Raw genomic sequence first — 26367 nt, 5'->3', positions numbered from 1 at the left:
TATGTACACATCCAGCTAAAACAAATGCATTTTAGTGCTAGACTGGTGGGTGAAAATTAAACTTTGACAATTATATTTTTAATTCCCTGTCATGCTTGTATTTTGTTGTCATTCTTCTATGATTTTCTATGTTTTCAGATTACAGCAGTTTAAAGCCAATGGTACCTATTTTTTTGTGCCAAACAATCATTGTGCTCTGTGATGTGCACTGAAACTAAAGAGGGTTACTGTATCTGTTCGAAGTATGCCTGCCTGCTAAGGAGCTGTACTGTTCTATGAAAAGAAAACAAGTTACTTACCTGTATCTTTGGTTCTCAAGTATTGGAAACTTTCATAGATTCCCATGCTTGAATCATTCCCCGTCGTCAAGATGGGAGTCCCCAGTATATATAAAATAGCAATAGAAACCATAACAAAAGAAGAAACCAGGCCTAGGCCCATTCTAGTATTGTAACATGTCCACTTCTTTTTGTAAAAGAGATCAAATAAAATGAATAACCAATCAGATTAGCCTCACCCTGTAAAACCTTCCTGAGAGAACCTCAGATTTTCGTAGCCATAGTGTAAAAGCATAACTTAATCTGCTGAAGGCTGAGCTTTCCCAGGGGAGGAGGGTGAGTCGCATGGGAATCTATGAATGTTTCCAATACTGGAGAACCAAAGTTACAAGTAAGTAACTTGTTTTCTTACTCCAGTATAGGAACTTTCATAGATTCCAATGCTTGAATCAGAGTAGCTAGCAGTTATGAGCACATTTTTTGAACTGTGATTCCTTATTCAATCGATAAAAGCATTAACATCAAAGTCAATGGAAAATAAACACATATGTACACATAAGGAAAAAAACAATGAAGAAACAAGTAAATAGACTTAAAAAATGTGCAAACAGGATAAGTAGAACAAACGGAAGGAGGGTAGAAAGGGAAAGCTCACGACTCAATGAAAGAGGTTTCTCAGGACTGCCAGGCCCACTAATGTGTCACTCTGCGTTGAAGAATCCAGGCAGTAATGTCTTGTAAACATACGAGTACTGCTCCAGGTTGCTGCCCTGCAGATCTCCCGGATAGGAAATCCGGCAAAGAGGGCTGTCGAAGAAGAAATCGCCCTCGTGGAGTGAGCACGGACCCGACCCTTAAGAGGCTTGCCCGCTGCTCTCTGACAATACTGGATAGCGCTGGTAATCCAACGAGCAATCCCCTGCTTGGAAAGGGGAAAACCCTTACGAGGGGCGCTGAAAGATACAAATAGTTGAGGAGACTTCCTGAAGTCTTTAGTACGTTGAAGATAGAACTCTAAGCACCTCTGAATGTCCAGCGAGTGTAGTGCCTTTTCTGCCGGAGTAGAAGGCTGAGGGACAAAAGTTTTGAGATTGACCGGCTCATTCAAATGAAAGTCTGAAGGCACTTTCGGTATGAACTTTGGGTTGGTACGGAGTATCACTGTCCCCTTTTTAAACTGGAGAAAAGGTTCCTGAATGGTGTGAGCCTGCAATTCACCCACTCTCCTAGCCGAAGTCAAGGCTAGCAGAAGAGCCACCTTCCAGGAGAGGAATTAAAAATCCGCCCGGTGAATAGGTTCGAAGGGATGCTTCATGAGCTTGGTGAGAACTAAGTTAAGGTGCCAAAGAGGAGGCCGAGGCTTGACTGGAGGGAAGACTCTGAAAAGGCCCTTGAGAAACTGCTTAATTATCCTTGCCAACCAGAGGTAAGGACCAGAAGATGTGCGTCTGAAGCGAGAGATGGCGGCAAGATTAACTTTGATGGATGAGTGCACCAGCCCTGATTTTGCTAATGAAAGAATGTAAGGAAGAACTTCGTGTGATTCAGAAGAAAGAGGATGGATACCCTCTTGTTGGCACCAAATGCAGAAACGCTTTCACTTTAACCAGTTTGTCTTGTTGGTACTTGGAGCTGGTGCCTGAGAAAGTACATCAGTGCATTCTGCTGAAAGGATCAAACCAAGAAATTCTCGGTGCTCAGGAGCCATGCCGACAACTGCAGGGATTTTGGATCCGGGTGCCAGACCTGGCCCTGGGACATTGTCAGCAGCGAAGGAATTGGCTGCAACAGAAGTGGAAGGTCCAGGGAGAGGAGCTGCAGCACTGTGAACCAAAACTGTTGGGGTCACGCAGGAGCTATCAAAATCATCTTGCAAGGTTCCGCCTTGAGTTTCCTGAGAAGCATGGTGATCAGCAGAATGGGGGGAAAAGCGTAAACAAATGCGCCTGACCAGGCCATCGAAAGCGCATTCCCCAATGATACCGGATGGTGAAGCCTGCTTGTGTAAAATGTCTTGTTCTCCGGCGTGGCAAAGAGGTCTACGGGAGGCCTGCCCCATAGGCGAAAAACCTCTTCCAGAGTGGAATGGTCTAGTTCCCATTCGCGGCTGACCGATTTCAGTCTGCTCAGCGTGTCCGCTTTCTCGCTGAGAACACCTGGAAGGTGCTCCGCTTTGAGCGATATCCCCTGCTGGATCGCCCATTCCCATATGGTCTGGGCTTCTTGTGACAAAAGACGAGATCTGGTGCCACCTTCCTTGTTTAAATGATGCATGGCCATCGTATTGTCTGTACGTACTAGAACTGCAGACTGCTGTATTCGCGGAAGAAAAGCCTGCAAGGCTAGGCGAATCGCTCTGAGCTCCAGCAGATTGATATGCAGAAGACGATGTTGGGGCAGCCAACGGCCGCTTACAAGAAGGTCTTGCATGACCGCTCCCTAGCCCTCCAGCGAGGCGTCTATAGTTGTTATCTGAGGAGCTGGGGTGATCCTGAAGGAGAGGCCCTGAGAAATGTTTTCCTCGTTCGTACACCACGATGCGGCGTCTCTCATGGACACTTTAACGAAGATCTGGTCTTCGAAGAATCCATCGATTTGGCGCCACTGCAAGTCTAACTCCTCCTGGAGAGGACGCATCCACAACCTGCAGTGAGGAATTAGAGGAATGCAGGAGGAAATGAACCCTAGGAGGGACTTGTAGACGCGAACTGAAAGTGACTGTCTTTTTATCAGTAGACGGGCCATGCCCATCAGCTTTTCTTGCCTCTCCATGGTCGGAAAAGCTTTGTTGAGGGACGTGTCCAGAATGGCTCCCAGGAATTGGGCTGTTCTGGATGGACAGAGTCGACTTTTCTGTGTTGAGAGTCAGCCCAAGTTTGTCGAAAAGGCGTGTGCACGCCACAACTGATTCTTCTGCTGCATGTTTGGTAGAAGCCTTCAGCAACCAGTCCTCCAGGTAAGGGAAGACCTGATGCTGTGTTTTCGTAGAAAAGCTGCCACAGGAGCTAATACTTTTGTAAAGATCCGTGGAGCAGATCAGAGTCCAAAAGGTAGGACCTTGAACTGAAAGTGGCTCTTGGCTACTGTGAAGCGAAGGAACGTCCTGTGGGCTGGATGGATGGGTACATGAAAGTATACAGTAGAAGGTTCACAGGGTCTCTGCCGGAGTCTTAATGCGCCTTTATTCAGTTGATGGGGGAGGCTTTTCTCGAGGTATTGAACCTTTAGTACCTCATTGTTTACGTATTACTCTGGTGTGAGATTTGATCCTTTTAATAAGTATCATTCAGAATACCAAATGGTACTTTTCAATATGATCTTTTATTTATGCATGGATAGGAGAATATCATCAGTCAGTCCACTAATTTTGATGACAAACAAATGCATAAATCGATCCTGAACAGCAGACACGTGTTTCGCCCTTCAATGTCAATCGTACCAGGGCTTTTTCAAGGCTTCAACATTCCTGATTTCATAGTGTTCAAATCACATAGGTCGATATTCATATGATTCTGCATCGAAAATGTATCTGCAGTCTGTATTTGTTCGGTGAATCATAGACCAATGATTCACAGAACAAATGCAGATCGCAGATAAATTTTCAATGCCGAATCATATGAATATCGACCTATGTGACATGAACACTATGAAATCAGGAATGTTGAAGCCTTGTGAGTTCTGACAATGCACACATTTTCGTCTTGATTGCACACTTTTCACTTGGGTTATAAATATATTCAGCCAATATATTAGTTACCTTCACAACGCTTTTTCTGGTGGATAGAGTATCTGCCTGTGAATTCCTCACCTTGTGAATATCCCCTGCGCCAGCACCATTCGGAAACTTTTGTAGCACTCCACGCCGATGAGGTCGAAGATGATGTCACAGAAGGAATATGCTACTTACCAGTATGCATCTGTTCTTGGCATGTAGAGCTGCAGAGTCACACACTGAGGATAAGATCGCCATCTGGTGTTGGGCTCGGATGATTGCAGGTTGTTGTTGTCTTCGGAAGAAGCCTTTGGTCACGAGGTTGGTGACTCCTCCCCTGGACAACAGTGCGCATGGGCATCCACTCCATCGTCAGATTGTTTTTTCGCCATGATGGGAAAAGATGGAGTGTATAGGAATGAAAGAAAGGATGTCCATGTGCAATGTCTAAGTAAGACAGATGCTGGAACAGATACAGGTCCCGGGGAGGCGGGCGTGTGACTCTGCAGCTCTACATGCCAAGAACAGATGCATACTGGTAAGTAGCATATTCCGTTCGAGGCATATGAGCTGCAGATCACACACTGAGGATAGATTATATAGCAGTGCTTCCCCTTAGCGGTGGTCGCCTGTATCCGTTGCAGCAGTTTGAAATAAAGTTTTTAGGACAGCCTGGCCCACTGAGGCCTGTTGTTTGGCTTGCACATCAACACAGTAGTGTTTAGTGAAGGTATGCGTGGTAGACCATGTGGCTGCCTTGCAAATGTCTTCTAAGGGAATGTTACCTAAGAAGGCCATAGAAGCCCCTATTTTACGCGTGGAGTGCGCCCTAGGGGGAACTGTAAGTGTACGTTTAGCCTTTTGGTAGCATATTTGGATGCATTTAACTATCCACCGGGCTATACCGGATTTGGAGATGGGATTGCCTTTATGTGGTGGTGCGAAAGCAACAAAGAGTTGTTTTGTCTTTCGAAAAGGTTTGGTCCTGTCGATGTAATAAAGCAAGGCTCTTTTGACATCTAAGGTATGTAGGGCCCTTTCAGCTACGGAGTCTGGGTTTGGGAAAAAGACTGGTAGCTCTACTGATTGGTTAAGGTGGAAAGGGGAAATCACTTTTGGAAGAAATTTAGGGTTTGTCCTAAGAACCACTTTGTTACGGTGTAGTTGTAAGAAAGGTTCCTCTAGTGTAAGGGCTTGTATTTCACTTACTCTTCGTAGGGAAGTGATTGTGGTAAGGAAAGCTACCTTCCATGTTAGGAATTGTAATTCACATTTGTGCATAGGTTCAAATGGGGGACCCATAAGTCTTGTTAGAACCACATTGAGATTCCACACTGGGGAAGGTGGCAATCTTGGGGGAAGAATTCTTTTGAGACCTTCCATAAACGCTTTGATGGCTGGTACCTTAAAAAGGGACAGGTGTTGCCTATTTTGCAAGTAGGCTGCCAAGGCTGCTAGGTGTAAACGTATAGAGGAATACGCTAGATTGCATCTTTGCAAGTGTAGTAGATAGCAAATGATGTTTTGGATGGAAGCATCCAATGGATGTATGTCATTATTAGCGCAGTAGATGGCAAGTCGTTTCCATTTTGCGGCATAACATGCTCTAGTAGTAGGTCGTCTGGCTTCCTTTATGATATTCATACAGTCTGGAGGGAGATTGAGGTATCCGAACTCTAAGACCTCAGGAGCCAGATCGCTAGGTTCAGTGTTTGAGGATCTGGGTGTCTGATTTCTCCATGGTTCTGGGTTAATAGATCCGGGGAGAGGCGTAGTCTTTGATGTGGAACTAAAGATAGTTCCAGAAGTGTGGTGAACCACGGTTGACGTGCCCAAGTGGGAGCTACTAGTATTAGTGTTAGCGACTGTTGTTTCAGTTTGCGTACCACAAATGGAACTAGTGGGAGAGGCGGAAAAGCGTACGCAAATCTGCCTGACCAGGTCATCCATAGGGCATTGCCCTTCGACTGTGGGTGTGGAAACCTGGCGGCGAAGGTTGGGCCTTTTGTGTTTTCGGGAGTGGCGAACAGGTCTGTGTCTGGTTGTCCCCATTTTTGGAAGAAGGGGAGTAGAACCTTGGGGTGTAATTCCCATTCGTGGATCTGCTGTGTGTGGCGACTTAGGAGGTCGGCCACCTGATTGTGGATCCCTGGGAGATGTTCTGCTAACAGGTAGATGTTTTGGGGAATTGCCCATCTCCAGATTTGCTGTGCCAGTTGGGACAGTTGGAGAGAGTGTGTCCCTCCCTGTTTCTGTATATAATACATTGTCGTCATGTTGTCTGTGCGTATGAGGACAGTTTTGTTCTTTAGGTGTACCTGAAAGGATTTTAGTTCTAGGAACACTGCTAAGAGTTCCAGGTGGTTGATGTGGAGCAGTTTTTGTTGACTGGTCCATCTGCCCTGAGTGGTATGGTGAAGGAGGTGGGCTCCCCACCCTGTGAGAGATGCGTCGGTAGTTAGCACAACTTGTGGAAGAGGCTCTAAGAACGGCCGCCCTTTGGACAGGTTGATGGTGTTCCACCATTTCAGTGAGCGAAGTGAGCGACTGTCAGCCAACACCAGATCGGTAAGTTGTCCGTGAGCTTGGTTCCACTGTTGTGCTAGACATTCCTGTAAGGGACGCATTTGAAGTCGTGCGTGTGGGACTATGGAGATGCACGACGCCATCATGCCTAGGAGCTGCATGAACACTCTTGCTGGAAGAGATGGATGAGTTTGAAATTGAGAGATGAGATTTTGTATACTGGCTATCCTGGCAGTGCTGGGATAAGCAATGGCTTTGGATGCATCTATGGTTGCTCCTAGATACTGATGTAAGTGGGAAGGCTGTAGATGGGATTTGGGGTAGTTGATAGTGAATCCCAAATTGTGGAGGGTTTGAATAGTGCGATGAGTGTGGAGAACGCATTTTTGGTGAGTATTGGCTTTTATGAGCCAATCGTCCAGATAGGGGAAGACATGGATCTGTTGTCTTCTGAGGTGCGCTGCCACGACTGCTAAGCACTTGGTGAACACCCTGGGTGCTGTTGTTACTCCGAATGGGAGAACTGTAAATTGATAGTGTTGCCCATCTACCACAAATCGTAGATATTTTCTGTGAGCGGGATGCATAGGGATGTGAAAGTACGCGTCCTTGAGGTCCAATGTGGCAAGGAAGTCTCCCTGTTGTAATAGTGGGAGGACTTGTTGGAGGGTGGTCATATGAAAATGATCCGAATGTATATACTGGTTTAGTAGTCTGAGATCCAGTATGGGCCGTAATGTTTTGTCCTTTTTGGGAATGAGGAAGTATAGAGAATATACGCCTGTTCCCTGATGTTGAAGAGGGACTGGTTCTATCGCATGTTTTTGTAACAGGGATTGAACTTCTTGTTTGAGGCGAGAGAGATGATGTGAGGACATTGGACGTTGTTTGGGTGGTATGTTTGGGGGGGATTGTATGAGTTCGAGGCAGTAGCCAGACTGGATAATTTGTCTTACCCATCTGTCTGTGGTGATGGAAGTCCAGACAGGTAGGAATTGTTGGAGCCGCCCCCCGACCGGAGTGGAATGGTCTGGGGGGAGTGGTGGCAAGTCACTGTTTGGTGGCTGGGGAGGTGCGGGTGTTGTTGTTGTTGCCCCGCCCTCGACCTTTGTTATTGTTTCCCCTATAACCTCCTCGGAAATATCCTCTGTTAGGGGATGTTTGTCCAGAATTTTTGAAGGAGGACGTGGTCTCAGTTCCCGTGTTTTTGGAGCCTCCTCTATAAAAGGAGCGACGAAAGGAACCCTGGGTTTGAGGAGACTGCAGTGCTCCCATAGACTTGTTAGTCTCATTATCCTTCTTCATTTTTTCTAATGCAGTGTCCACTGCAGGGCCAAATAGCTGCTCTTGGTTGAAAGGTTGAGCTAGAATTGCGGTTTGAACCTCCGGTTTAAAACCGGAAATACGGAGCCAGGCATGTCGTCTGAGTAAGACGCTAGTATTGACCGCCCGAGAAGCAGTGTCTGCCGCATCTAAGGCGCATTTAATGGAGGCATTAGATATTAACTTGCCTTCTTGAATGAGGTCAGTGGCCTGGGATTTAAAGGGTTCAGGCAGATGTTGCAGAAGGTCCTCAAGTTGGTCATAATGCGCCCTATCATACCGGGCTAACAGGGCCTGGGTATTGGCAATACGCCAGTGGTTCGCCGCCTGTGCGGCGACTCGTTTGCCTGAGGCCTCTAAAAGCTTAGACTCCTTGTCCGGGGGAGGCGTTTCTCCAGTTGTCTGAGTTAACGCGCTTCCTGGCATTTGATACGACCAAGGAGTCTAAAGGGAGCTGGGCTTTAATGTATGCAGGGTCCTGCGGGGCTGGTCGGTACTTTTTTTCGATGCGTGGGTTGAGAACCCTAGCTCGAACAGGGTCTTCAAAGACCTCAGTAGCATGCTTTATAACCCCTTTAATCATGGGCAGTATGTGAACAGTTTTTTGTGACTGCTCAAAAGTATCGAGGAGAAAGTCCTCTTCAAGGGGGTCCGTGTGCATTGTGACGCCATGGAATGTTGCTGCCCTATTTATTAGTTGGCCAAACCCCAAATGGTCATCAGGAGGGGAGGGCTTGGAGGGGTAGGTAGTGGGGTCAGGCATGTCAGGCATTGGATAAGACCAGTCATCTACTGGTGCTGTGTCTGGAAATGTAAAAAGGTCGTTTGGATCAACAGGATCATTAAATAAATCAGGGTCCGCCCCTCCCCCCAAGTCATCATTATCATCCTGTGGAGGAGGTGAATGATAGGGAGATGGTAAAGGTAAAGGAGAAGGAGGAGGAGGAGGAGGAGGAGGAGGGGGGGACGGGTTAGGAGGTAATACATGAGAGGAAGGACGAAGTGGTGAAGTAGCACAGTCCTTTTTCCGTATGGGAGCTGGAGGTGGTGTGATGTCCAGCTTCCGTTTCTTGTATGGGACGGCAGTCACATGTCCAGTTTCGGGATTGATGTAGATCCGCTTTTGAGTAGGATCTGGGCGAAAAAGTTCATCCGGCTCCGAAGGTGGTGGCGGTGATGGCCGTTTCGGGTCTTTATGAACTTTTTTCGGTGTGGACGTAGTTTTCGGTGCCGATGGATTTTTCGGCGCCGATGGACTTTTAGGCATCGTTGTCGAAGAACGTTTCGGCGCCGGTGGAGACTTCGGTGCCGAGGAACGTTTCGGTGCCGAAGGAGATTTCGGTCTTGAAGCCTGTTTCGGTGCCGACAGTGGTTTTTTCGGTGCCGAAGGGGTTATAGGTACAATCACATGAGGTTTGCTCGAGCCCGAGCCACCTACAGGCTTAGATGTCTTCGGAGCCGGGCCCGAGGGCGGGGCTTCTGAAGAGGATTTCCGGTCGCGACTGGGCCCAGCTGGCGGAGTCTTGACCAATGTCTTTTTGTATGGGGCAGGGGCAGGGGGGGGTGGTACTCACACGCTGCCCTGGAGTGATGAGGTCATCGGAATCGTCGGCCTCGGACACGATCGAGATCTTCGGTGTCATCTTCAGGAACATCCTGAGCGAAGATGTCCTCCGGTTCTGGAGCTGGTTTGGCCATAATATGGCGTCGAGCTCTTCGGTCCCGGAGGGTCTTCTTGGAACGGAAAGCGGCACAAGCTGGACAGGTCGATTCGTTGTGTTCCGGCGACAGGCAGAGGTTACAAACCTCGTGGTGGTCACTGTGGGGGAACTTCGCTCCACACTGGGGGCATTTTTTAAAGGGTGTCCTGTCCATCAGCCGCTTCCGGAACCGGTCCGAGTTGATTTCGATGTCGATGGAATGAAGATTGAAGAGTTAAATCGATTGCTGGAAGTTTTCTGCTGGTGCGGAAAAAGTTCATCCGAACCCAATGGCGGAAAAAAACAATCTGACGATGGAGTGGATGCCCATGCGCACTGTTGTCCAGGGGAGGAGTCACCAACCTCGTGACCAAAGGCTTCTTCCGAAGACAACAACAACCTGCAATCATCCGAGCCAAACACCAGATGGCGATCTTATCCTCAGTGTGTGATCTGCAGCTCATATGCCTCGAACACAAGGCTCCGCACGCGGCACCGCTGACGTCACCGGATCCAAAAAAGACCTAGTCGGCGTGATGACGTCAGTTCCGCCCTTTTTTCCGTGCCTTCGAAGCACACGGACGGACTGACAGCAATATATACACAATATACACAGTACATAATATACAAAGCAACACACACAGTGTGGAGATTATATAGGAAGGCAAAAGAAATAACACACTGCCTTGCCAGTAACAAATAAGTTCAGAAACACCATCATTAGAATTGTAGGTATACAAAGGTGGACAACGGGGAGGCGGGTGGGTCAGTGAGGTATCCACAGGCAGATACTGTATTCACCAGAAAAAGCATTACCGAAGGTAAGTAACTTGTTCTTCTGATGGATACAACTGCCAGTGGATTCCTCACCTTGTGAAAAGATTCCCACAGCAGTCCCACTCCCGGAGGAGGGTATCCACCCTTCTATACCAGAAAGTCCTGAAGGACGAAACGAGCAAAGTGTCCGTCCCTCCTCACCGCGGAATCCAAGCAGTAATGCTTTGCGAAAGAGTGGAGGGAGGCCCAAGTTGCCGCCCTACAAATGTCCTCCACAGGAACACCTCTAGACAAGGCAGAAGTCGAAGACTTAGCCCTAGTAGAATGAGCCTTTATACCCTCTGGAGGTTCCTTACAGGCCAAAGAGTAACAAATCTTGATGCACAAGATAAACCATCTGGAAAGGGTGCGCTTGTGCACCGCTCTGCCTTTCCTGCAGCCAACAAAGCCCACGAAGAGCTGGTCGTCCACTCGAAAGTCCTTAGTTCTATCGAGGTAGAAGCTCACCGCCCTCTTAGGGTTCAAGCGGTGAAGCCGCTCCTCCTCCTTGGAAGGGTGAGGGGGGAGTATAGAAGGTAGGAAGGGTAATGGATTGCCCCAGATGGAAAGGAGTTACCACCTTAGGCAGAAAAGCAGCCCTGGTCCTGAGTACCATTCTTTCAGCATGGGCAAGAACGGGGGTTTTGAACTCAGAGCTTGAAGCTCACTTACCCTCCTTGCCGAGGTAATAGCAATGAGAAAGACTGTCTTGAAAGACAACAGCCTCAAGGGACACTTGTGCAAGGGCTCGAAAGGAGAACCCATCAAGTAAGTTAAGACAAGATTTAAGTCCCATTGAGGCACAATAAAAGGAGTAGGCGGAAACTTCATTGTAAGGCCCTTAAGGAATCGTAATACAATAGGTGACTTAAACAGGGAAGGCTGATCCGGCAAGCAAAGGAAAGCCGACAAAGCTGATGGATATCCCTTCACAGTGGCTACAGCAAAGCCTTGCTGAGCAAGAGAAAGAGCAAAATGAAGAATGTTAGATAAACGAGCCCTCAAAGGATCAATAGATTTCTCTCCGCACCAAAGAACAAATTTAGACCACCTATAGGAATAGATACATTTGGTGGAATGACGTCTGGCACACAATATTACATCTACCACATCAGACATGAGAGAAAAAGAATTCAGGTTGCCCCGTTCAATCTCCAGGCATGAAGGTGTAAGCTCTGGAAATTGGGGTGTAGAACATGCCCCTCCGACTGCGAGAGGAGGTCTGCCCTGAGACGGAGCGGAGGGCACGAGGAGAGGTGGAGATGATCCTTATACCACACCCTTCATGGCCAATCCGGGGCGATCAATATGACTTGGGTCTGGTCTTGGCGAATCTTCCTCAGAACCCAAGGAATCAAGGGTATGGGAGGAAACGCGTAAAGGAGATGTGAGACCCAACTCAACTGAAACGTGTCCCCCAAAGCTCCCTGCATCGGATGCTGGAGACTGCAGAATGACTGGCACTGAGCGTTCTCGTGAGTGGCAAACAGGTCCACCCAAGAAGTTCCCCACGTCCGAAAGAAGAGACGAACCACCTCCGGATGGAGCCTCCACTCGTGATCGGCAGAGAACTGCCGACTGAGACGGTCTGCGTGCATGTTCAGAACTCCGGCCAGATGATTTGCCATCAGACAAATCCGTAGATCCTGAGCCCAGGACCAGAGACGCAGAGCCTCTCTGCAGAGACAATGCGACCCCACTCCTCACTGCTTGTTGACATACCACATCACAGTAGTGTTGTCCGTCAGGACTTGAACCGACTAACTGCGAAGGGAAGGGAGGAAGGCCTTGAGTGCCAAACGTATCGCCGGTAATTCCAGAAGGTTGATGTGAAGCAACCTTTCCTCTGGAGACCAAAGACCCTTGATCTCCAGATCCCCCAGATGCGCACCCCACCCTAAAGTGGATGCATCCGTTATCACTGTGGCCACCAAAGGAGGCAGATGGAAGGGCTTTCCTTGAGACAGATTGACCTCCATGCTCCACCAAGACAGATCCGCTGCAGCTTCTCTGGAGATCCTCGCAGACTCCCTGAGATCTCCCTTGTGCTGATACCACTGCCTGCGGAGGCACCACTGGAGGGCCCTCATGTGCCAGCGTGCATGGTTGACCAACAGAATGCAGAAAGCAAACAGACCGAGCAGACGAAGGACCTTCAGGACTGGAACGACCGCTCCATTGTAAAACAAGGGAATCATTTCCTGAATGTCGAGAATCCTTTGAGGAGGTGGGAATGCTCGACACACGGTAGTGTCTGGTACTGCCCCTATGAACAGGTTGCGCTGAGAGGGCACCAGGTGAGATTTGGGAACGTTAATCGAGAAACCCAATTTGTACAACAGCTGGGCTGTATCCTGCAGATGATGAAGCACCTTCTCTGGCGACTCCGCTTTGATCAGCCAGTCGTCCAGATAGGGGAAAACTGGAATCCCCGACCTTCTGAGATGGGCTGCCGCCACTGCCATCACCTTGGTGAAGACTCGAGGTGCAGTAGTAAGACCAAACGAAAGGACCGCAAACTGATAATGTTGCGACCCTACCGTAAAACGGAGATACTTCCTGTGCGACTTCAGGATGGGGATGTGGAAATATCCATCCTGCAAGTCGATGGACACAATCCAGTCCTCCTGTTGCAGCGCTTGAAGAACCTGCGCAAGGTTGAGCATCTTGAACTTCTCTTGCTTCAGAAAAAGATTCAAGATCCTGAGGTCCAGGATTGGACGCAGCCTGCCATCCTTCTTTGGAATCAGGAAATACCGGGAGTAGCATCCCTGACCCCTTTCCTGCTCTGGAACCACCTCTATTGCACCCTTTTTTAGTAACGTTAGGACCTCCTCCTGCAGGAGAAGAAGATGGACCTCCGAGCAAGCACCTTGGCAAGGAGAGTAATTTGAAGGAAATTCCCGAAAGGGAAGGGCGTACCCATTTTCTAGAACCCAAAAGGTCTGTAGTAACAGATTCACAATCTTGTAGAAAATGGGTAAGCCGGCCCCCCACAGGACCAGCATGATCCAGAATGGTGGATCTAGGGCTGCTTTGCAGTGGTGGAAGGGACGGAGGAAGAGGAGGAGGAGACCTGCCGACCTAGAGCACGGCCTCCGATTCTGCAGCTCTTATACAGGGTGTTCTGTTGCTGCTGCTGGGGCTGCCTGCAAGTACGAAAGGATGATCTTCCAAAGCCCCTGTACCTCCTGAATGAACCCCTAGGCTGAGTTTGCAGACCCAGAGATTTGGCCGTGGCTTTGCTCTCTTTAAATCTCTCCAGTGCAGCATCAGCTTTCTTACCAAAAAGACCAGAGCCGTCAAAAGGCAAGTCCAGGAGAGTTGCCTGCACATCAGGGGAGAACTCTGATGACTTGAGCCACGCACTCCTTGTGGCAACAGAAGAGCCCATAATCCTGGCGACAGAATCAGCAGTATCCAGGCCGCTCTGGATTACTTGATGTGCAGCCGCCTGAGTGTCCGATAGTACCTCATTAAAGACCAGTCTATCCTCCTCTGACAGTTTTGGGGCCAGTTGTTTCGCTGAATCCATAAGAGCATGGATATATCGGCCCAAAAGACAGGTGGCATTTGTCGATTTTAAAGCCATACTGGCAGAAGAGAAGATTTTCTTGGCTGACTGATCTAATTTCTTTGCATCCCTGCCACTAGGGACTTGGGGAAAAGCACCTGAAGATCTTTTGGAACAGGCAGCCTGAACCACCAGACTCTCCGGAGAAGGATGGGAAGTCAGAAAGTCTGGGTCCCCTGGAGCCGCCCTATATCTCCTTGCAACAAACTTAGAGACCGCAGGAGCAGAAAAGGGCTTACGCCATACTTCCATGACACGTTCAATAATGGCGTCATTAAATGGAAGCAAGGGCTCCGATACAGAGGAAGGAGAATGTAAAACCTCTGTGAGGATGTTAGGTTTAAACTCTTTAGATGGTAACTGCAGATCCAGAAGCTCAGCTGCTTTTTTAATAACTGAGTGGTAGGGAGCCACATCTTTTGAAGGAGCATCAGTAGGAGGAGTAATCTCCCACTCAGGTGACAAGTCCAGGCCACTAGCCTCTTTCAACTCCTCAAAGAGATCATCTGATTCCATGAGCTCACCTTCTTCCACTTCTTCCATCTGGTACCTTTGTTCCTCTAGTACCCTTGGAGCTTCCCTCCTGGATCGGATTCTCACAGCAGGAATTGGCGGCGCCGTAACTGAATCCGCCGGCACTGGAGTCGAACCTGGATCCAAAGGGGCAGCCGGCGTCGAACGAGGTAGAGCCGGCACCGGTGAAGAAGGAAGCGGCGTCGATGTCCTCGGTGCTGGTAAATGCCAAGACGGCGTCGCCGGGAAAAATAGCATAAAGGGAGCTTGAGGGTAAGCTTGAGGAACTCCAAAGCTGAAAGCCATAGGACCCATGGGACCCGAAGGCGCTCCAAAGGAGTACAAAGCTCTGGAAAAGACCCCATACATCGCATTCAAATAATGCGTTGGATCTTGACCTGGGCCTGGAAATGAAGGATATGGCTCATGCTGAGGCATCACCGGACTCGGGCCGATTGGCGCAGACGGTGGAACCAGCGGAGTCGAAGACTCATCCGGAGCCGGAACTTCCTCAACTGGAACCGGAGATTGAGCCGGCGTCGGAGATGGAGCCGGGGCGTGCTCCGGTGAAGCAGCAGGCGATGTCAGGCCAACCGGAGAATCAGGAACAGAGACAGGAGAAGGAGATACAAAGTCCTTACGACGTCGAGAAGGTGAGGTTGATCTGAGCCGCATCCCTGTCCGAGCGATGTCGAGATCCATGCCTCTTCTTTTTCTTGTGTTTCTTGGACTTGGAAGCATGCCCCGACGTCGACCTCTATCTCGACCTTGATCTTCTCAGACCTCTTTTCTCCTTTTTCATCCTGGCGATGAATAACTTGGCCTCCTTTTCCTTCAGAGCCTTTGTGCTCATCTTGCGGCAGCAAGAACATCCTTCGACATCATAATCCGATGAAATGCACCAGACACAGTCCACGTGCGGACCCGTAATCAACATGTGCTTACCGTACTCCCTGCAAGGCTTAAACCCGGACTTCTTAGTCGACATACAGCTGTAGACAAGAAGAAGGATACCAGCAGAAAAACAAAGTATCCAGCTAAAGCTACAGAGAGTCCCCGAAAACCGTTAGCGTCGACGGTGCGGAAAAAAGGGAACTGACATCATGCCGACGAGGTCTTCTTATGGATCCGGTGACCTCAGCGGTGCCGTGTGCGGAGCAGTGTCTCTGTGACGTCGTCTTCGACCTCATCGGCGTGGAGTGCTACAAAAGTTTCCGAATGTTGCTGGCGCAGGGGATATTCACAAGGTGAGGAATCCACTGGCAGATGTATCCATCAGAAAAAAGCTTTTTTCTCCAAACACCAGCTCAGGAGTTCTAAAAAAATACACGCTTTTCAATTTTGGTATGCATTTATTAAATTAGCCAAATAAAAGCTTCTCATTCAGTAGGCTGAGCAGTACACAGAAGATCTACTCACAAGTAGCAGGAGAGCTACCAGTAGGTCACAAACTACTCGTTGGAGAGACCTGAAATTGAGTATTCTGCATCATCTATTCCAACATGCCGCCAAATAGATGCAAGGTAAACAAAATCACAAGCTTTTTTTGACCTGGTCAAATATCAGCATAAAAAACTTTTATACTAAACACTGTGCTTTTGCTCCCTCTCACGGTTTATTATTTCATTGACTTCTGTCAAAAACATTTATTGCAAGAATTTGGCTGCGACTTTTAGGAAAGGAATATGCTACTTACCAGTGTGCATCTGTTCTTGGCATGTAGAGCTGAAGATCTACACACTTTTGCATAGATCGCCATCTGGTGTTGGGCCCGGATGTTTGCAGTTTGTTTTTCCTCTTGGAAAGTCTTTGGAAGTCACGAGGTCGGTGACTCCTCCCTTGGTTCGTATTGCGCATGGGCTTCGGCTCCATCCTCAGATTGTTTTTCGCCAACAGGGAAAGATGGAGTGTAGTAATAGTGAAGAAACCCATGTGTGTTGTATCTAAATAAGATAGACTGGAACAGATACAGGTAGCCGGGGAGGCGGGTGGGCGTGTGCAGATCTGCAGCTCTACATGCCAAGAACAGATGCACACTGGTAAGTAGCATATTCCGTTCGAGGCATATGAGCTGCAGATTACACACTTTTGCATAGACTATATAGCAGTTCCTAACCCTAGCGGCGACCACCGGTATCTGTTGCAGTGGTTTGAAAAAGTGTTTTCAGTACAGCCTGGCCCACACTAGCTTGTTGCTTGGTTTGCACATCTACACAGTAATGTTTAGTGAAAGTGTGCGGTGTTGACCATGTAGCTGCTTTGCAGATATCATCTAATGGGATGTTCCCTAGAAAAGCCATAGAAGCCCCTATCTTTCGTGTAGAGTGGGCTTTAGGGGGAACAGATAGTGTGCGTTTTGCCTTGTGGTAGCAAATCTGTATGCATTTTACAATCCACCTAGCTATCCTTGATTTAGAGATGGGGTTGCCTTTATGAGGTGGAGAGAAAGAGACAAACAGTTGCTTTGTCTTTCTGAAAGGTTGTGTTCTCTGGATATAGTAAAGTAAGGCCCTTTTAACATCCAGTGTGTGTAGAGCCCTTTCTGCAACAGTTTGAGGTTGCGAGAAAAAAAACGGTAATTCTACCGATTGGTTTAGATGAAAGGGGGAAATGACTTTGGGTAGGAATTTTGGGTTGGTACGGAGGACAACCTTGTTCGGGTGCATTTGGAGAAAAGGTTCTTGTATAGTAAGTGCTTGTATCTCACTGACCCTTCTAAGGGAAGTGATGGCTACAAGAAAAGCTGTTTTCCATGTGAGAAATTGCAGTTCACATTTATGCAAAGGTTCGAAAGGCGGTCCCATTAGCCTTGTGAGAACTATATTTAAGTTCCACACAGGTGAGGGTGGTACTCTGGGGGGAATTATTCGTTTGAGGCCTTCCATGAAGGCTTTAATGGCAGGCACTCTGAAAAGTGATAGGTGCTGTCTGTTTTGTAGGTAAGCGGCAATTGCTGCGAGGTGTAGCCGAATGGATGTATATGCTAGGTTACACCTTTGTAGATGGAGTAAGTAGCATATGATGTGCTGTATAGATACGTCTAGAGGGTTGATTGCGTTGTTATGGCAATAAACAACAAATCTTTTCCACTTTGCAGCGTAGCAGGCTCTAGTGGTAGGGCGTCTAGCTTCTCTGAAGACGTTCATACAGTCAGGGGGAAGGTTAAGGTATCCGAATTCTAGGATCTCAGGAGCCAGATCGCAAGGTTGAACTGAGCTGGGTCCGGGTGTCTGATCTCTCCATGGTTCTGGGTTAGGAGGCATGGTGAGAGGTGTAACTTTTGGTGTGGCACTACCAAGAGTTCCAGCAGCGTGGTGTACCACGGTTGTCTGGCCCATGTTGGAGCTACTAGAATCAGTGTGAGGGAGTGCTGTTGTAGCTTTCGCACCACTAATGGAATTAGTGGGAGAGGTGGAAAGGCGTACGCAAATTTGCCTGACCAGTTCATCCATATCGCATTGCCTTTGGACAATGAGTGTGGGTATCTGGCGGCGAAGCTTGGGCATTTTTTGTTTTCGTGGGTGGTGAAGAACCTGCGGGTGAAGTTCCCACTCGTGGATCTGCTGCGTCTGTCTGCTGAGCAGATCTGCCATGGTGTTTTGGACTCCTGGGACATGTTGGGCTAGGAGAAAGATTTTGTGTGGAATTGCCATCTCCATACGCTCTGTGCTAGTTGAGAGAGCTGTGGAGAGTGTGTGCCGCCTTGTTTTTGAATGTAGTACATGGCCGTCATGTTGTCTGTGCGAATAAGGACGGCCTTGCCTAAAATCTGTGTCTGAAAGGATTTTAGGGCTAGAAAGATTGCCAGTAACTCCAGTTGGTTGATGTGGAGTAACTTTTGTTGCGGCATCCATGTGCCCTGCACTGTGAGGTGTAGTGGATGAGCTCCCCAGCTGGAGAGCGATGCGTCTGTTAGGATTATTTGTGGAACCGGGTCTAGGGACGGTCGACCTCTGGAAAGATTTGTGGTGTTCCACCACTGCAGAGAGCGATGGGTGCGACCGTCTACCAACACCAGATCTGTCAGTTGCCCCAGGGCCTGGTTCCATTGGCGCGCTAAGCACTCTTGGAGTGGACGCATCTGGAGTCTTGCATGAGGCACTATGAAAATGCAAGAGGCCATCATCCCTATTAGTTGCATAAACACTCTTGCTGGGAGAGAGTGTTGAGGTATGAATCTTTGACGCAAAGCCTGAATGCTTACAATCCTGGCAGGATTGGGGTAGGCTATGGCTTTTGAGGTGTCTATGGTGGCACCGAGGTATTGCTTTGTGTGGGATGGTATTAGCTGGGACTTTTGGTGGTTCACTGTGAAACCTAGGTGGTGAAGTAGTTGGATTGTAGTGGCGGTGTGATGTACACATTGGTTGTAGGACGTGGCTTTTATTAGCCAGTCGTCCAAATATGGGAAGACGTGAATGTGCTCTCTTCTGAGGTGTGCCGCCACTACCGCTAGGCACTTGGTGAATACCCTTGGTGCTGTTGTGACCCCGAATGGGAGCACCTTGAACTGGTAGTGTTGCCCGTCCACTACAAATCTGAGGTACTTTCTGTGAGCATGGTGTACCGGAATGTGAAAGTATGCGTCTTTCAAGTCCAGTGTGGTGAGAAAGTCGTTGTGGGAGAGGAGCGGAAGTACCTGCTGAAGTGTTACCATGTGAAAATGGTCCGAATGTATATACGTGTTTAGAGGCCAGAGATCTAAAATAGGTCGTAGAGTCTCGTCTCTTTTTGGTATCAGAAAATATAGGGAGTAGACCCCTAAATTTTGCTGACTGGCGGGGACTTGTTCTATCGCATGATTTTGTAGGAGGAATGTTCTTGTGACATTGGGCGTTGCCTGGGTGGAATGTTTGGGGGGGGTAGATGTAAATTCTAGGCAGTACCCTGAACGAATAATTTGGGTCACCCATCTGTCTGAGGTGATAGTCTCCCAGACGTGAAGGAAATTTTGTAGCCTGCCCCCGACCGGAGTGGGATGGTCTGGAGGGAGCAGGGGGAAGTCATTGGGTAGGCGGTGTGGCAGAGCGGGCAGTATTTGTTTTGCCTCTGCCTTTATTGTTATTGCCCCTATAGCCGCCTCTTTGATAACCCCTTGTGAAGGTGGATTGAGATGGGGATTTGTAGGAAGTGGACGCGCTATCTGAGGAGTAGCCTCTGGCCATGCCCCGTAAGGAAGAGCGGCGAAAGGAGCGCCTAGGAGGGTGTGACTGCAGGGCTCCCATAGATTTCGCCGTATCTGTGTCCTTCTTCATCCTCGAGGGCCTCATCTACCTTTGGGCAGAATAGATGTTCTTGATCAAATGGATGATTTAATATGGAGGCCTGTACCTCAGGTTTAAAGCCTGAAACTCTCAGCCAAGCATGGCGACGGAGGAGGACGCTAGTGTTAATGGCCCTGGAGGCTGTGTTTGCTGCGTCTAAGGCACAGCGTATAGAGGTGTTAGTTATGGTCTTACCCTCTTGAATTAATTCATTGGCCCTGTTTTTGTATTTTTCTGGGAGATGGTGCATGATGGTTTCTAGTTCATCATAATGCGCTCTGTCGTATCTGGCCAATAGCGCTTGAGTGTTGGCGATACGCCATATATTGACTGCCTGTAACGCAGTGCGCTTTCCTGACGCGTCCAGTAGCTTTGACTCTTTGTCAGGTGGTGGTGCTTCGCCGGACGCCTGGGAGTTTGACCTCTTCCGTGCAGTGGAGACCACTAGGAAATCTAGTGGTGCTGGCCCTTTGATATAGGCAGGATCTGTGGGGGCAGCTTTATACTTTCTCTATGCGTGGGTTAATGACCCTAGACCTGACTGGGTCTTTAAAAACCTCTGGCGCATGTTTTATTACCCCCTTGAGCATAGGTAGTATGGAAGTAGACCTATGTGCGGTATCAAAGATGTCGAGGAGAAAATCTTCCTCTACCGGGTTAGTGTGTAGCTCTACCCCGTGATAATGTGCCGCCCTCTGAAGTAGGTGGTGAAAACCTAATGAGTCTTCTGGTGGAGATGGCCTGGATGGATAAAGGTCATCTTGTGGGACATCTGGAATGTCTGGATTATTATAATTGTCCCATGGGTCTGGGGATCCTGTAGGGGTGGGGTCTTGTGGCACATCCCCTGGATCGTAATATGGGTCCCCCTGATCATCATGGTCTGGAGACGAGGTAGGGGTGGAGAAGGCGGAGGTGGAGAGGGTGGAGGAGGCACTCTGAAAGGGGAGGTAGCAGAGTCTTTTCTTTTTGCAGGTGGAGGCGGAGCCGGTTTGTCCAAATGTCTCTTTTTAGAAGAGAGTGCCAAATGTCCAGTTTTTGGATCCTTGGTAAGTGTCTTTTGCAAGGGATCCGGTGTAAACAGTTCCTGAGACAATGTTTGTTCCGTCGGCGCCGAAGGATTCGGGGCCGATGACTTTTTAGGCTTGTCCGTGCCGTGCTTTTTTGGAACCTCTGATTTCTTGGTCGGCGCCGAGGTAGGCTTCGGCACGGGAGTGTCGGTGCCGAGGGCCTTATGGTGTTTGGTCGGTACCGAAAGGCTGGGTTTCGACACCGAGGACTTTGGTGCGGAGCTCGGTGTCGAGGTCAGTCTCTTTTTCAGTGCCGAAGTGTGTTTATCGGCACCGCTGGCAGGCTGGCTTGAGCCCGAGTCGCGGAAGGCTTATTAGGCTTCTTCACCGGGCCCGAAGGTGGGGTCTTTGAAGCAGTGTCTTTGGTCTTGCCCAGGCCCGGAGGCGAAGGCGTGACCGAAGCCTTTTTGGGTGTCGGCGCGGATGTGGGAGGGGGTATAGTACTCACGACCCTCTGCGCCGGAGTGATGTCTTCCACATCCGAGTCGTCGGCTTCGGAAGCACTGACGAGGTCCTCTTCGGTGTGCTGCTGTCCCGGAGCTTCGACGTTGTCCCCGAAGATGTCGACTGGAACGGAGGTCGAGGAGTGCGCCATGTTTCGTCTGGCTCTTCGATCTCGAATAGTCTTTTCCGATCTGAAAGACTTGCAGGCGGGACAGTCTCGAGCCTCGTGTTCAGGGGAGAGGTAGAGGTTGCACACCTCATGAAAATCGGTGTGGGGGAATTTGGACCCACATCGAGGGCACTTCTTGAATGGAGTTCTTTCCATCAGCCGGGACCGGAGCTTGGATAGGCCCGAAGGCCGCCGTCGACGACTAGAATCGAAGATGTGTCGAAGAGAAGGTGATTGAGGAGATCTGGATCTGAACAATACCGCGATGAGCGAGGATTCCGCTTCGATCGTCGAACTGGAAATGTTCGGAACCGGAACGCGAAGTATTACATCCGAGCCCAATGGCGGAAAAAAACAATCTGAGGATGGAGCTGAATCCCATGCGCAATACGAACCAAGGGAGGAGTCACCGACCTCGTGACTTCCAAAGACTTTCCAAGAGGAAAGACAAACTGCAAACATCCGGGCCTAACACCAGATGGCGATCTATGCAAAAGTGTGCAATCTGCAGCTCATATGCCTCGAACAGATATTATAGTATAAGAGTGCAATAAAATAAATGCAACCATCACACTAGCTTGTCAAGGCTAGTGCTTTGTCAATGCTTAAACTAAAACTATTGCAGGGCCAGATCTAATAGGGAACCCCACAAGTGGATTCAAGACTCACCTTGGAGACAGGGAAAGTGCTGGAATACAGTTATCGAAACAACCTGGTGAAATCCCTCAGAGCCCAGCAAACCGGTTTACATTCCTCTGCACTGAAAAACGAAAAATAATACATATGAAGCCAAAAAGATATTCAGCTGAAAGAATGATAATCATAATGAAGTAACAGTGCAGAAAACAGAACACAATTTCTCATAAGCAAGTGAGTACTAATGACAGTGAGTACTATCAATGAATATTTCCAGGATTTTTTTTAAATGTATTTTTTTTAAAAACAAACATCGACAGAGCAATTGAGAAATCGTTTTCACAATTTTCACTAACGCACACCCAACAGAAATAATATAAGCTGGAACAATGCAAACTTCCCTTAAATCTCGGGCAGGTGCAACAAACAGAATCGCAGTTCAGGGTTTCCTCTCGATCAAAAGGCATATCCTATTGAGAGTTGGTGATATCAGCTGCACTTATAGTGGTGCATGTTGCAGTAGTGTGCACTACATTTTCCTGATAACATCTCAAGGCATTCGCACAGTATAACCTTTTGGTGCATAAGTTACTACTTGTGTAATGATATATCTGTAAGAGACATTAGTTAGTGATAGATTCCTTTCCTTAGAATATCCCCAGGCGTCAGACTGGACCAGGAAAGTTTTTTGTAGCAGTACCCCTGCGCGTCAGTAGGTGGCGTCGTGCGGCTCCGCGTCAGTCACTGGCATCGTAAGCGCCGAGATGACGTCACGGAGACTACTTAGGTGCCACCCATGCGCGCTGACGTCAGTTCTGTACACGACTTTCCGCGCCAGGAACGCAGAGCCATGCAAGAAACTGACCACTGGTGCCATGAAAGTAGGGCCCTGAAAGGGGGATGACCTTAACCCTAGAATCAGTTCACAGAACAGGGAGGATGGGTGGGGTGGGAAGGAATCTATCACTAACTAATGTCTCTTACAGATATATCGTTACACAAGTAAGTAACTTGTGCATCTGAAAGACACGTTAGTGATAGATTCCTTACCTTAGAATAGATACCCCAGCAATACCAACCCCGGTGGTGGGTCTGCGAATAGATTACACCAGAAAGCAGGCAAAAAAGAACTTCAGAAAGAGGGGCAGAAAGGGGATCCACAGCCTCTGCTGTGCACTATGCCACAAATCTGTTCCACCTGCAGGCGATACCGTTTTAGTGGAGGGACGCCTGGCTGCCAGAATGACATCACAGACTTCGGGAGGAAGATCGAAAGCTGTCGACTGCCGCCGCTCTAGCTCCACGCATGGAGGTGGAGGCTGGACAGGTTCGGGTGGACCGTCCCCTGCTGCTGCGACAGAAGATCCTCCCGAAGAGGCAGACGGATCGCTCGCCATGCTGAGTAGCTCGGGATACCATACTCTTCGTGCCCAATCAGGAGCCACAAGGATGACTTGGGCCCGGTCGCGCTGAATCTTCTTCAGCACTCTGGGCAGAAGTGGTATAGACGGAAAGGCGTACAATAGACCGCAATTCCACTCACGACAAAAAGCATCGCCGAGCGAGTGCCGCCTTAGAAATTCCAACGCGCAGAACTGCTTACATTGCGTGTTATCTTCGGTGGCGAATAGATCTAACCAAGGCTCTCCCCACTGCAGAAAGAGACCTTGCACCACGTCCGAGTGCCGACGCCATTTGTGATCCATCAAGCACCGGCGGCTGAGTTGGTCCGCCCTGGCCTTCAGAGAGCCTGCCAGGTGTTGAACCACCAAGGTAACGCCATGATGTTCCAACCATGTCCAGAGGCGCAGAGCCTCCTGACATAGGGTCCAGGACCCCACCCCGCCCTGTTTGTTGCAATACCACATGGCGGTGGTGTTGTCTGTGAACACCTGCACCACAATTCCCCAGACAGAGGGAAGGAATGCCTTCAGTGCAAGTCGGATCGCCTGCAGCTCCAAAAGGAGGATATGGAGCCGGGACTCCGCTGGAGACCAGAGGCCTCTGATCTCCGCCTCTCCCAAGTGGCCTGCCCATCCCAGGAGGGACGCATCCGTTACCACTGTGTCCTCCGGTTGGGGAAGGGAGAGGGATCTGCCATTGACCCAATCGCGATTCGTGAGCCACCACCGCAATGGTCGTGCAGTGGCCTCCGAGATCTGGACATGATCAGACAGGTTGCCCTGATGTTGCAACCACTGGAGCTTCAGGTCCCACTGCAGAGCCCACATATGCCATCTGGCATGTGTCACCAGCAGGATGCAGGAGGCCATCAGGCCCAGAAGCCGGAGGGTCATCCTGACTGAAACCCGGGACAGAGGCTGAAAGATCGGAATCATAGCCTGAATATCCCGGACTCGCTGCTCGGCAGGATAAACCCGAAAGAGCGTCGAATCCAGAACCACTCTGATGAAGGGGAGCTTCTGAGAGGGACTCGGGTGCGACTTCGGCACATTGATGAAGAACCCCAGCAAATGCAGGAGGTCAGCCGTAGTCTGGAGGTGGTGGACGACTGCCTGGGGCGAGCCTGCCTTCAACAACCTGTCGTCGAGGTAGGGGAAGACTGACACCCCTGATCTGCGCAGATGAGCTGTGACCACCGTCATCACTTTTGTAAACACCCGAGGGGCGCTGGTAAGGCCGATGGGGACCACGGCAAACTTAAAATGCTCCTGGCCTACCGTGAACCGTAGGTAACGCCGGTGAGCCGGTAGGACGAGGATGTGAAAATATGCGTCCTGCAAGCTCAACGCTACCATCCAGTCTCCAGGGTCGAGGGCAGTCAAGACCTGAGCCAGTGCCAGCATTTTGAAGCGGGTGACGTTCCGGAGGTCCAAGACGGGACGCAGCCCCCCCCCCCCCCCGGAAACCAGAAAGTAGTGGGAATAACAACCACTCCCTACTTCTGGCCCTGGAACGCACTCTATGGCCCCCTTGGCCTAGAGGGCCGCAACTTCATGCCGGAGAGTCGCCAAGTGTTCCCCCGATATGCGGTGTATCCGAGGTGGCATGGCTGGAGGGGTGGACTGAAAGGGAAGGGAGTAACCCTTGCGGATGATCTGCAACACCCACTTGTCCGATGTGATAGTGAGCTAGTGGGGGAGGTGATGGCGAATCCTGCCACCCACTGGCGTGGGGTGCTCCACAAAGCTCGGATTAGGAAGGCTTGGAGGTAGAAACAGCGGGGGCGGAGGTGGACTGCCCCCCACGCTGATTCCCAGACCTGCCCCTGCGGAAGCCACAGCCGCGCTGAGGCTGGTTCTGCACAGGTTACTGAAGGAACATGACTGGGTGCCCCTGCCTTGGCCACAAAAGGAAGGAAAACAAGGAGTGGCTGGGCTCTTAAGGACTTAGCTGTGGCTCCTGAGTTCTTAAAACAATCCAGTGCACTGTCGGCCTTATCGCCAAGCAGGCGAGTGCCATCAAAGGGCATATCCATGAGAGAGCTCTGGACATCGGGCGAAAACCCAGTTGACCGCAACCAGGCGTGGTGACACAGTCATAGAAATCGCCCTGCCCAACGAGTCAGCGGTGTCCAAACCACACAAAATGGCGAACTTAGCCGCATCCTTGCCCTCAGCAACCGCCTGGGAAAGTACAGCCTGGACCTCCTCAGGATACTGAGGCAACACCTGAGCAACGGCATCCTACACCGCTTGGGAATAGAGGCCCAATAAGCAGGCGGTGTTCACCGACCGCAGCCCCAAGCTGGCCAAAGAACAACCGCTTATCGAACTGTTCCAGCTTCTTAGAGTCCTTATTCGGCATAGCAGTGGGAAAGGCACTCTGCGACGTCGAGGCTTGGATGACCAGACACTCAGGCGTGGGATGAGTTCTCAGAAACGCGGGGTCACCCGGCGCCTGGTGACATTCTTATCCACAGGGGCCCCCGGGGCCGGTCGCAACCAAGTGTCCAACAGGACGTCGGTGATGGCGTCATTGAAGGGAAGCAGTGGCTCCGACGAAGTAGATGCCGTCTGGAGCACCTAGGTGAGGAGGTTAGTTTTGAGGGCCAACGTAGGAAGATCGAGGTTGAGGACCTCAGCAGCCCGACGGAGCACCATCGTGTAGGAAGCACCCTCCGCCATTGTAGGCGGGGGAGAGGCAAACCCCGGGTCAGAAGAGACATCGATGTCGCCGGCGTCCTCCAGATCGGCCACCCAGTCCTGCTCGGAGTCACACTGACTGGCAAGAGGATCCTCGGACCCCTCCCAGTCATCCTCCACCCCCGTTGCATGAGGAACCGGCCATGGCGGTTCAGCCGAAGGGACAAAGGGCGTCAGAAACGGCGCCGTCCGGGGTCGGGCTGGTGCCGTGTCCCAATGCGGATCCCAGGCAGGAA

At 49.8% G+C, this 26367-nt stretch overlaps 1 protein-coding gene across 3 annotated transcripts in view; it reads right to left on the bottom strand.

The window, feature by feature from the left end:
- Positions 1-26367, bottom strand: part of TNPO3 (transportin 3) — a 1119313-nt gene that overhangs the window by 26724 nt on the left and 1066222 nt on the right. For all 3 annotated transcript variants that reach the window (XM_085653697.1, XM_085653695.1, XM_085653696.1), the window contains exon 22: positions 22059-22149. In XM_085653697.1, the coding sequence (XP_085509823.1) occupies positions 22089-22149 (61 nt within the window). In that variant the 3' untranslated portion in view covers positions 22059-22088. The remainder of the gene's footprint in view (positions 1-22058; positions 22150-26367) is intronic.

This window comes from Triturus cristatus, chromosome 4_1 (genome assembly GCF_964204655.1).
Source record: "Triturus cristatus chromosome 4_1, aTriCri1.1, whole genome shotgun sequence".
In the NCBI taxonomy this organism is placed as follows: Eukaryota; Metazoa; Chordata; class Amphibia; order Caudata; family Salamandridae; genus Triturus; species Triturus cristatus.
This window is presented reverse-complemented; position numbering and strand designations above follow the sequence as displayed.